The 13262-nt window shown below is 39.8% G+C and overlaps 1 protein-coding gene across 1 annotated transcript; it reads left to right on the forward strand.

Moving 5' to 3' along the window:
- Nucleotides 1–856: 856 nt before the first annotated feature.
- Nucleotides 857–12507, forward strand: ercc6l (excision repair cross-complementation group 6-like). The gene is made up of 3 exons (XM_071338477.1): nucleotides 857–1031; nucleotides 2503–2544; nucleotides 8485–12507. Exons 1-3 carry the CDS (start codon nucleotides 982–984, stop codon nucleotides 12269–12271), a joined length of 3879 nt encoding a protein of 1292 aa, XP_071194578.1. The 5' UTR covers nucleotides 857–981; the 3' UTR covers nucleotides 12272–12507.
- The last annotated feature ends 755 nt before the right edge of the window (nucleotides 12508–13262 follow it).

The following is a 13262-nucleotide window of genomic DNA, read 5'->3' on the forward strand; positions in this document are numbered from 1 at the left end:
TTATTTGCATCAATCCAGTAGCCATTTATTTTTCAAACTCCTGCACTTTACTTTACTATTTATATTTTTGACTATTTTTACTTCACTATATTCCTAAAGAAAATAATGTACTTTTTACTCCATACATTTTCCCTGACACCTAAAAGTACTTGTTACATGTTGAATGTAAAATGGTCCAATTCACTCGCTTATCAAGAGAACAACCCTGGTCATCCCTACTGCCTCTGATCTGGTGGACTCACTAAGTGCTTAGTGAGAATTTCACAGGGTGGTAAAGTGCACAGTGATGAGTTTGATGCTGCTTTCCAATAAATATCGAGGGTCTTATTCTAATGACATGATGATCAATTCCTGACTGCCGTTTGACAAATAAAAAATATTATCGCTCTTATCCATAATAATCTGATCATGTAGACTAGCCCACCAGCATTGCCATACCAGCACTGTATCTGTGAGTTGTTGGCTAGTGCTCACATGCCAAGACCAGAGTAGGCACCACTGCTATTTAATGCAACAGTTTTTGTGACAAAACAATCAGTAGAGTTGAACATGCTATGGAAACACGTTGAACTTTAGATTTGTATTTGGTAAATGAAAATTTAAGCGAACATTTTAAAGTTGCGTGCACTACGTCATCAGGCACTGGTTTTTATTTGGTGGAAACACCACTAATGGGAATATTTGCATATTTTCTATATGCAGCTTCTAGAATATTCGCATGAAAATGTTTCGCCAACTGGATGGAAACCTACCTTTTGACTGATTTTTCATAGAGAAATTCCTTTACCTTGGCTGGTTCCTCCCACTTAAAATATTTTCCACTTGATAATACACCGCGCATGTGCAAAATCGATTCAAAATGCGATTCGTTTGAAATATGTGGCGGGGAGATTCGTTGGCGTTACGCAGTCAAAGCGAAGCACAGGCGAGTCCCAATGCAACACAAATGAAATAATCCAAACAAAACGAACTGGCAATACAATGGACAACTCAAAACACCTAATTGCGAAGATGTCGGAGAAATTGGAGAAGTAAGTTTCTAAAGAAAAAAGCCTACTGAATGCTAACTATTGCACGTTTAGCATCCCGTCCAATACAATGTTAGCTAGCTAGAGAAGTTCACCCTCGCTAGAAATGATGTTGCTAACTTGTTAGTTACTGTAGTTGTTACTAGGTAATTAACCTTTTTGGTTTAACTTAAGTATTGAATAATTCAGTACGGCCAAATGGTTTGTAACGTAAATTTGAGATGCTTAGCTAGCTAAATACGTTAGCCAGGGAGGAAGAGGCGAAGTCAGTAGCTAACAACGTTAGCTATAGATAAATCAACTTTCTTACACTATAGCCACATTCAGTCAAATATCCAGATAGGTGGGTTGGTCAGCTTTACAGTACTATTTGCCAGCATGGCCGACCCACTTGTTTACAGCTGCACTAGGGTCAGACAGGCTTCCTGTGTAGCTTAACTAAATCACTGCTAACCCGGCACAACTGAGTATGGCTCAGAAAACATGCATCAATCCAGGGATGAGAAATGTGTTGTACTCCGAATTTTCCCATTTATCCCAACTGTGTCAATGGGAAGATTGAACGACTGCTAGTTTATTCTCGAAAACTGACCTCATTGTCCTCATTCTAGGTAGAAGCCACAGCAGCCGTTTTGGCTCCTTTGTTGTTAAACACCAGGTGCCATTCCTTAATGGCTACTGCTAGCTAGCATGAGGACGAAAACTATAGTTTACAACAAAAAAGTAATTAAATCTTCTCGGTGTAACAGTTGGGATAATGGCACAATTCGAGTACAACACATTTCTTATTCCTGGATTGAGGTACGTTTTCCAGACTCTGTCTTAATCTACAAAGAAAGCCTGTAGAAACCTAGTGCAAGCAGGACAGATTTGCTGGCTAAATCCATAATATTAAGGTGTTGGGATGTAATGTTTCAGCGACGTGCATCGGTCCCCGATTCAAACGTTTGAGATACTGCAACTGTCCGCGGACCCCAAACCGAACCAAATGTAGCATACATTGGTCAGAAAATACATTCAAACGTTACAAATCTCCGATTCACTAACCAAGGTAAAGACAGTTTCAAGTTTTGACAAGATATTCGCGATTTCAAACCTCAATAGCTTCCAAACCACTTGAGCCACAGACTCCAAATAAGTGTCATGATGTTGGAAAAATTTCGCATACCATTGCACAGGTCTTATTTTCACGATTTGGACATGAATTCGCTTTCCAAAGCTAATAAAAATGTGGCAATGTGAGCGGAATTTTGTATTCCTAGTTGAATTAGTTAGGGAGCGTAAACAAAGTAAATGTTTCTGAAATCAATGTTAGTGCTTCGAATCACCTCGATTCATTCTCAAATAAAACCACATCGCACTAAAACGTATTGTTCCTGTATTGGGGCCCATGTATCTAGATAGGTATCCAGTCGTCTTGAAAGGGAAAGATGCACATCCCTACTAAGGTGCTAATATTATGCTTATTTTATAGGTCATTGTCAATGGACACCGAGGAGATGGAGACCTACCAGAGGTATGTGGGAGGAAGATTATCATGTTAATGTCTTCAGAACACAATTCTGAAGAATTTACACAAATATTGCTGTTGTAGCTCTTATTGCGGGACTTTGCGTGTGGGAAAATCACCTCACTAGTCAGCCTATTATATGTATTGAACATTCATATTGGACTGTACACACAGCCTTACCTTTGTATTGTGATACCATCTATGAAATGGGGTATCATTGTCTCCTCAGTTACACCCGCAGAACACAATTCTGAAAAGCTAAATAATGTTAGCCTAGTAGTAGTGCTTTATTTTGGGACTATGACTGTGGAAAATCACCTCTAATCAGTCTATTAATTTATATGTATTGAACATTCATATTGCACAGTACAGCATTACCTATGGATTGTGGATCCATGACATTGAGTCAGTCTACTCAGTGACACCCACAGAACACAATTCTGAAGAGTTTACACGTATTAGTGTCATAGCTCTTACTTTTCCTATGGGAAATCACCTCTCTAGTGAGCCTTTTATACGCATTGAATGAATGTTCCATATGGTATAATGTGTATAAGTATGCCCCTTTGCAATTATGGAGTCCTCCAATATGTCCAGTGAGAATTCAATAAAAAAAATACAGTTTAGACTATACATTGAATTTACTGTAAAACGGATGCCCTGCTTCACATTTCTGAAAATAGTAAAACAATTATTTATTTCATATGAATCGATTCTTTTTGACAAACCTAATGATTCACTTTGCCATTGTAGTAGTTGGGGTTCGGTTCAATCGTGGTGAATCAAAATAATAATTTCTGAATTGCAAACAGTAAAAGGAAAAAAAAGTTGTAGCCTTTTGGATTGTGTCATAGCAAAACTTATTTTGTAGATATTTTAAGTTGATTGGGACATTTAGTTTATTGGGCACTGCAACTAAATATATGCTAATAGTCAGCCTTAAGTAAACACTTCTAAAGTAAGACAAATATAGGGCCCTATAAAATCTGTGATGCAGAAACTCATGCTGAAACAGTAATTTCTAAAGGTTGTCCACCAAAAACTTCCCAATTAAATGTTGACTGCAAAATAGGCCTACCTGGCAGAATGATGTCTATCAATTGGGTGCGCATTTGTTTAGCAAACAATGCCATCGCATGTGCAGTACAGAAACACTGCTAGTAACGCAATGGTCTCTTGCTAGGTGCACAGTTGAATTAAAGGGAACTACACCCTCAATAATTTTCCGAAATATTTTTCCCATACCTCAACTGGTCTTCTGATGTGGTTAAATACTTATTGTGTACTTAGAACATCTACTTTTGTTATTGTTAAATGAAATTAAGAGTGAATCTGAAAATGCCAAACCTGGTAAAATCAAGCTGAATTTGGGTGATAATCTATTGGGTTTTATAGGGCCCTATAATTGACTAAAATAGAATATGCACATTTTCTTCAGGAAATGTGTGCTTGCTTCACCTGTCAAAGCCTTTGTATGGTAGTGGGAGTTTGCTTTGTCTCTTCTTTGTCTCTTGACGGATTTTTAAGGAAGTTCCTTTCCATTGGCAGGTTGTTGTTCTTTCCATTTGACAATACACAGCGCATGTTCAAAATCGAAACGTGATTTGTTTGAAATATGTGGTGTAGAGAACTGTTACGCATTCAAAGCACAGGCGAACAGGAAATGCTGAGTCCCAATGCAACATCCAGGCAACACATAAGTGAAATAATGTACACAAAATTAACCGGCAAGACGGACATCTCAAACCACAGCTGTCTGTTTCTCCGAAAAACTGTCATTTTTGTCCTCGTGCTATGTAGCAGAAGCCACAGCAGCCATTTTGACTGAAACTGCCTTTCCAATCAGCTCCTTTGTTGCTCAACACAACATGTTAGCATGAGGACGAAAATGGCAGTTTACTTAACTAGCGGTCGTTAAATCTTATAATAATAATGGGATTATTGGGATAATGGGACCATTCTGAGCCACCGTTACTATTCCCACCAAGTATGTCAACACTATTGGTGCGATGTGGATGGTGTTTGCCTTTCACATCAGTGACTTGGGTTCTATTCCCTTCCCTGCCCTGCGTTCACTTGAATACCAAAAGGCAAACATTTGTTGGTGAGGTCTCTAGATGTTGTACTAAGTTTTAGTATTATTACAAAGGGTACAACTTAATTTATTATGCTATAATTAGTATTTTTGCTTGCCCCACATCTCAAAAAATGAAATTTATTTTACTAGGCAAGTCAGTTAAGAACAAATTCTTATTTACAATGATGGCCAAACTTGGACAGCGCTGGACCAATTATGCACCGCCCTATGGGACTCCCATTCACGGCCGGATGTGATACATCCTGGATTTATGCCTCTTGCACTGAGATGCAGTGCCTTAGACCGCTGCACCACTCAGGAGCCCTTAAATTGGTTACAGTTAATACATTTTGCATGTCTTTATTGTAAAATTTGTGCATTAATTATGTAACGACATTCTGACCTTGTTTAGCATTTTCTAGTGGGCCCAATTGTGGCATGATTCCATTATTTGTATCTGTTTGCATCAGTTTCAGTGGCAGACTTATTTTGAAGGCAAACCGCTAATTCCACAATTTTTACTAATCACTAATGTTTTTCACATCGGGGTTCTTCATACCACCTCAGTGGTGAAGATTTTGAAGTAAACTATGCCCAGGGTAAGGGCAACAAGTCAGGTACAGACAGAAAAAGCATTGTTAAAGGCCCAGTGCAGTCAAATGTGAGTTTCCTGTGTTTTATATATATTTCCTGAGGTTGGAATAATACTGTGAAAAATATGATAATGCAATTTTAGTGTAATAGACCACCTGACATTTCAGCCTGTTGTGGTGGGATGGAGTTCTGGTCTGCCTGATGATATCACCTGGTGGTAAATTAGTTAACAGACCAATAAGAAAGAGTTCTAAACCTCTCTGCCAATAGAGGCTAGGTTTCAGTTTTCCCTTCCTCACTCAAACCAAACCCAGACAGTCCTAGCAGAATTTATTTGATATTGAGATAAAAATGGCTGTATTGGACATTTTTTAAGCAACAAAGATAGTGGTCCTCTGTAGCTCAGTTGGAAGAGCATGGCGCTTGCAAGGCCAGGATGGGTTTGATTCCTGGGACCACCCATGGATAAAATGTATGCACGCATGACTAAGTTGCTTTGGATGAAAGCATCTGCTAAATGGCTTATTATGGTTATACACTACCGTTCAGAAGTTTGGGGTCACTTAGAAATGTCCTTGTTTTTGAAAGAAAAGCAACAACAACAAAAAAGTTAATTTTAAAATAACATCAAGTTGATCAGAAATGCAGTGTAGACATTGTGAATGTTGAAAATGACTATTGTAGCTGGAAACGGCTTTTTATTTTATTTTTATGAAATATCTACATAGGTGTACAGAGGCCCATTATCAGCAACCATCACTCCTGTGTTCCAATGGTGCGTGGCTTTTTCTTTGCAACTCTGCCTAGAAGGCCAGCATCCCAGGGTCGACTCTTCACTGTTGACATTGAGACTGGTGTTTTGCGGGTACTCTTTAATGAAGCTGTCAGTTGAGGACTTGTGAGGTGTCTGTTTCTCAAACTAGACACTCTAATGTACTTGTCCTCTTGCTCAGTTGTGCACCGGGGCCTCCCACTCTTTCTATTCTGGTTAGAGCCCGTTTGCACTGTTCTGTGAAGGGACTAGTACACAGCATTGTATGAGATCTTCAGTTTCTTGGCAATTTCTTGCATGGAATAGCCTTCATTTCTCAGAACAAGAATAGACTGACGAGTTCCAGAAGAAAGATCTTTGTTTCTAGCCATTTTGAGCCTGTAATCAAACACACAAAAATGCTGACGCTCCAGATACTCAACTAGTCTAAAGAAGGCCAGTTTTATTGCCTCTTTAAAATCAGCACAACAGTTTTCAGCTGTGCTAACATAATTGCAAAAGGGGTTTCTAATGATCAATTAGCCTTTTAAAATTATAAACTTGGATTAGCTAACACAACTTGCCATTGGAACACAGGCCCATTTATCAGCAACCATCACTCCTATGTAGATATTCCATAAAAAATCTCCAGTTTCCAGCTACAATAGTAATTTACAACATTAACAAGGTCTACCCTGCATTGATCAATTTGATGTAATTTTAATGGACTAAAAATGTGCTGCTCAAAAACAAGGACATTTCTAAGTGACCCCAAACTTTTGAAAGGTAGTGTTCCGTCTTTCGGATGGGACATTAAACGGATGTCTTGGCTCTCTGTGGTCACTAAAGATCCCATGGCACTTATCGTAAGAGTAGGGGTGTTAACCCCGGTGTCCTGGCTAAATTCCCAATCTGGCCCACATACAATCATGGCCACCCAATCATCCCCAGCTTCCAATTGGCTCATTTATCCCCCCTCTTTAACTATTCCCCAGGTCGTTGATGTAAATCAGAATGTGTTCAGTCAACTTACCTGATATATATATATATATATATATAGGGGGAAGAGAGACAATACAGTATGAGGCTTTGTAGAGGAATTTAGAATTTTGGGGGGAAATGCAATTGACTTTTGAGTCATTTAGCAGGTGCTCTTAACCCCAATTGCTCCTTTAAGTTGCTATGGATAAGTGCCGTGCTCAAGGTTTTGCTGCAGTGCTCCAGACAATTTTTTTTCTTCCATTGCTAGGTAAGTCAACTGAAAAATATGGCTATTTCATCTAACATAATCCAGGGAATGCATGATTGATATTTTGTTTGTCAACCTGTCAAAATAGTATCCAGAATGGTCTGATTGCTTTTTGTGCATATAAGGCTTAGGGCTATGCTACATAATTAACCACCTGAGGAAGTGGGAACTTTTGCTAACTTTAAATATGAACCATGTAATTAATTAATCTCTAATGTCCTACAAAAACTTTCCAGCGCTAGGCCTGAGTTACTAGATATAGTCACTGTAAATTTCCTGCAAAACAAGCCTACTCAGATTGTAAGGTGGTGCCATTTTCTTAATGTTGAGAAATAAATAATATAGTCACCGAAGGCATATATGTACCTCTAACAAAAACAACAGTAGTTGTATCTCTCCCTCTCTGTGCGCACAGCACCTCGCTCACACAGCAGTGGAACAGGGACCGGCTTAGGGCTGCATGATAAGGGCAAAATATATAGAGATTTTTATTTGGGATATAGATCAATACACTTGGGTGAACTGTTGGAATCATTGAAATGGAATGATTTATATTAAGGAGCTAGGTGGAATGCAGCATTGTTCTGGTTTGGAACAATCTTTTGACTGCATTTGACCTAACAGCATGCAAATTTATAGTGAATCTAATAGCAAGGAGAAGGAACTGCGCTGCTTGATTGACAGGGGGCAGGGCTTGGTGTGTGTGTGGGAAGCAGCCGCAAGTGGAGAGGGCTGACATGTGGAGTAAACTATACTGTCACACATGGCTTGGTGGTGTTTCAAAATATTGCATGGAATTTGAATCTCTTGCTATATAGATATTACATGTCAATATTGCGATTTCAACGTAGTTCTAATTCAGCCTTATACAGGCAGATCATTTCATAGCAGGAATCAATATAATGCACAAGGCTACTGGTGACCAAATAATGTTTTTTGAGCAAACAAACCTGCAAGAACTTTCTATAGCATAATCAACGAAAATTACAGATCAAAACAATTTTGCTTGTGTAAGAGGAAGGCAATGTCGGTAATTTACGGTATATCCTTCCGGCTCCAGGCTGAGAAGTGGAAACTGGTCTTAATGACGAGATGGAAATGTCTGCACTGCAGACATTTTGTCATACATTCTTTCATACCAAGATTTTAACTGCTGCGGAGCAATGCTTTTTGTGCTGTTTTTCAACAGCGGTATCATACACGATATACTATTATGATATAGATTACTGAATTGTCTAATTCAACACATTTACAAGTGTTTTCTTTCTTTTAAAGGTACATCAAGGATGGAAAAGATGCTGCCAGACAAGGAAATATGACTAAATCATTGGAACTGTTCAAGCTGGCCCATGACATCCACCCTGGTGATAAACTTTGGAGCAGGATAAAGAAACTTCAGGAGGCTATAAAAGAGATGGCACAGCAAGGCTCAGAGAGTGAGGATGAAGATTTTGTCAATGTCAACAACAGTGGTCTAATGCTTTTCAAAGAAATATATGACAAACTGTATGATCATCAGCAAGAGGGGGTTGCTTTTTTGTATGGTCTCCACAGAGATGGTCGTCAAGGAGGAATCCTAGCTGATGACATGGGCTTAGGGAAGACAATTCAGGTCATATCGTTTCTCTCTGGCATGTATGATGCTGACTTGGTCAAGCATACCCTGCTCATCATGCCAACCTCACTCATCAAGATCTGGACCAAGGAATTTGCCAAATGGACTCCTGGAATGAGAGTCAAAGAGTTTCATGGCACAAGCAAAGTGGAACGCAACAGGAACTTGGAGAAGATTCAAAGAAGAGGTGGTGTCATCATCACTACATACCAAATGCTGATCACTAACTGGGAACTTCTCTCGTCTTACAATGGTAGAGAATTCAAATGGGATTATGTAATCCTAGATGAGGCACACAAGATCAAAACCTCCTCAACCAAGACAGCCAAAAGTGCACATGCGATTCCTGCCAGGAATCGTGTTCTTCTTACAGGCACCCCTGTACAGAATAACCTGAGAGAAATGTGGGCTCTTTTTGATTTTGCTTGTCACGGGGCACTTCTTGGTACTTCTAAAACCTTCAAAACAGAGTATGAAAGTCCCATCACCCGTGCAAGAGAGAAGGATGCCACCCCAGGTGAGAAAGCCCTGGGGCTCAAGATGTCGGAGAACCTCATGGCCATCATAAATCCATACTTCCTAAGGAGGACAAAGGCAGAAGTACAGAGAAAAACACAAAACCGTGTGATAGCCTGTGAAAAGGACCTTGAAAACAAAGTCCCAAGTAGTGGTGGTGGTGGTGGTGGTGCAGAAATGCCAAACCTCACCAGGAAGAATGACCTAATCATTTGGACATACTTGAGCTCAGTTCAGGAGGAAATCTACAATCAGTTCTTATCCCTAGATAACATCAAGGAGCTGCTCATGACCACCAGGTCACCGTTGGCTGAACTGAATATCCTGAAGAAATTGTGTGACCACCCAAGACTTCTCTCTGCCAGGGCTGTCGCTCAGTTAGGCCTAGAAGAAGGAACAAGTGCAAACTATCATGATGATGAAAATGAATCTGCTGCACACAGAATCGACAACATATCTGATAAAACACTAATATCAGAATCTGGAAAGATGATGTTTCTCATTTCACTTTTGGAAAGGCTTAAGGAAGAAGGCCATCGCACACTTGTTTTCTCTCAGTCAAGGAAGATGTTGGACATTCTTGAACGGGTTCTAGTGAACAAGCGTTTCAAGATTGTGAGACTTGATGGCACAGTAACACACCTCACAGAAAGAGAGCGGCGCATCCAAATGTTCCAGACCAACAAGCAATACTCAGTCTTTCTCCTAACCACCCAAGTGGGAGGAGTTGGCATTACATTGACAGCAGCAAACCGAGTAGTTATTTTTGACCCCAGCTGGAATCCAGCCACTGATGCCCAGGCCGTTGACCGGGCCTACCGCATTGGACAAACGGAGAACGTTGTCATCTACAGACTGATCACTTGTGGCACAGTGGAGGAGAAGATCTACAGACGGCAGGTCTTCAAAGACTCCTTGATCAGACAGACCACCGGGGACAAGAAAAATCCATTCCGGTACTTCAGCAAACAAGACCTGAAAGAACTCTTCACGCTACAAGACACTCGATCCTCATCAACACAGCTGCAGCTGCAGTCACTGCACTCGAGACAAAGACTCACAGATCCTAAATTGGATGAACACATCGCCCAACTTCACTCCATGGAGATGTTTGGAATATCTGATCATGACCTCATGTTCTCACATGAAGTAGAAAACAACGAAGATGACCCTGAGGATCAGGAAGCGCACAAGTACATAGAGAACAGGGTGCAGAAAGCTCAGGAGCTGATGAAGGTGGAGTCTGAGTTGCAACAGCAGCTTGCTGAGCGCATCGAGTCAAACACTGAGCCGGCACATCTGCGGAAACCCCCTCAACACAATACAATTGGGTCAACTGAGAAGAAGCCAAAGTATGAAAAGCCCAGCCCCTCCTATCCTAGCCATAACCACAACTTCAACTCCCCTGTGTTGGTGGATCTTACCCATTCTGGGTCTAGTGACGAGGAAGATATCCACAATCTGAGTAACAAATTCATTGATCTAGCTGTAGATGAAAGCATTGAGATTATAGGGCACACTGTGACATTTGCGACTGAGGAACAGTTCATAAAGAGCAACCATCTTTCTCCCATAGACAAGTCTCTTGAGGTGTTGTTGGATGGTGAGCCAATTTACACTTCCGCTCAAGAGATTTTGGATGTGTCATCAGAAGCAAAGGATGATATTGTTGCCGTAGGATATGTTACCTCTGAAGTTGAACAAGACAACCAGCCAAATGGCAATGGTTCCCCACAATGGCAGAACTTGTCACTTCACCAAGACTTGACAATGGACCAGAAGATCTCACCTGTCAAATCCCAGAAGAATCAAAGACTTTCTATGCTACTACAGATGTCCAACAAGAGCCTAGAAAGTCATGCAGAAACATCCTCCAAAGTTGATGAACTTGAGTCTTTTGAAGGAAATTTCAATCTACAGTTAGAGGACAGCGCTAGTGATATGTTCCCAGAGGAGGAATCCGAGTCCATCGTGGGAAATTCAGGTTTCCAGCTAGAGATGGATGTCAGCTTAAATGCAGATGACAAGCCTTCTGTGACTGGAGCTGTTGAACAGAATGGAGCAGATGTTCATGTCAATTCCCCTGTTTCTGAAGCAGATGACACGTTAGATAACTCATTCATTACTTCTTTCAAGAAAAATAAAAAAGTTTTAATTTACAATAGTGAGGAGGATGACATTGATGAAGATGAGAGGCCTCATTTGATGAACAGGAAATTGGATGAAGAATTCCATGGTATTGGGTCCTCCACACCAAAATCTGTTAAATCTGGATCCATTTCCTTTACAACCAGGAAAAGCTTTGGAGTGAACACATCTGTGGCCTCAAGACGTTCCTTTGTGGATTCCGTGATTGAGCATGTAGAGGACCTTGATGAGGATATGGAAGCTGAGGTTTTACAGGTGCACACTGATGATGCAAGTGAGGAAAGTGAGGTGACTGGATTTTGTGAGGTGACTGGATCTTGTGAGGCAAGTGAGGTGACTGGATTTCATGAGTCTCTCATGGAAGATGAACCCACAGGGGAAACCTTAAACACTGAGAACGAAGAGGAAAGTGAGGAAGGTGGAAGTGAGCCAATGCATGTTGAAGAATCTGAAATGGGAGAGGAGGAAGAAAGTTCTTTGGAGGAATCTACCGGTGATCATGAACTTGTTTCTAGTGAAAGAATGGACCAATGTGCCAGTGGAAAAGATTCTACATTACAGACTGTGGAATGTGTCAACAACAACAGGGATTCCTCAGCTATGACTGAAGAAAAGATGTATGAAAACTATGTGGAAAATGGAAAACAATCTTTCTCTGAGGGGAAACTTGATGATGCCTTGAACTTCTTTTTGAAAGCAATTGACATTAAAAGTGGTGATCCTGAAATTCAGTTAATGACAATTAAATTGTACCGTCGGCTCGGTGAGAGAGGAAAAAAATGAAATATTTCTGAAGTGTTAACTCATTGCTGTCATCTACATGTACACACAATGTATCACTCACTGATAGGGGTGTCTTTTTGAAGGTTTGTCTTGTAAAACTATGTTGAAACACATGGTTAAAATAATAGGCTAGTTAGAAATGTTTTTTTGATCAATTATTTTCTTAATTGTATTTTTGCATGCTTTTGTAATGTGTATATAATTCATAAATGCAAGTAAAAACTAATGTAAAGGTCTCATTTGTTTTGAAGTTTCATTGTGTAGTTGCACTGTGGAGGTTTCAATCACTACTCAGCCCATTAAATAGTCAATGGAAAATGGCATTGCATTTAGTGCTTGCTATTTTGGTTTGATGTGTATGTTTCTGAGCCAAATATTGTATAATGATGACCATATCACACCATCAAACAGCACGTTCGGTTTCCAATAAATTAAGCAATATTAGAACGAGCAATATCATTTTATTTATATATTATAGTACCAGTCAAAAGTTTGGGCACCTACTCATTCCAGGTGTGTGCAAAGCTGTCAAGGCAAAGGGTGGCTACTTTGAAGCTACTAAAATATATTTTGATTTGTTTAACACTTTTGGTTACTATATGATTTCACATGTGTTATTTCATATTTTTGATGTCTTCACAATGTAAAAAATAGTACAAATTAACAGACCCTTGAATGAGTAGGTGTGTCCAAACTTTTGACTGGTATTGTCAACTGTGGGACCTTATATAAACAGGTGTGTGCCTTTCCAAATCATGCCCAATCAATTGAATTTACCACAAGTGGACTCCCAAGTTGTAGAAACATTACAAGGCTGATTAATGGAAAAAGGATGCACCTGAGCTCAGTTCTGAGTTTCATAGCAAACCTCAATAGTTATTTGTAGAAATGTCTATTAACCTGCTTTTGCTTTGTCATTATGGGGTATTATGTGTAGATTCAGGATAATTTATTTAATACATTTTAAAATAAGGCTAACATAAAATAATAT

The sequence above is a fragment of the Salvelinus alpinus genome, chromosome 13, assembly GCF_045679555.1.
Source record: "Salvelinus alpinus chromosome 13, SLU_Salpinus.1, whole genome shotgun sequence".
In the NCBI taxonomy this organism is placed as follows: domain Eukaryota; kingdom Metazoa; phylum Chordata; class Actinopteri; order Salmoniformes; family Salmonidae; genus Salvelinus; species Salvelinus alpinus.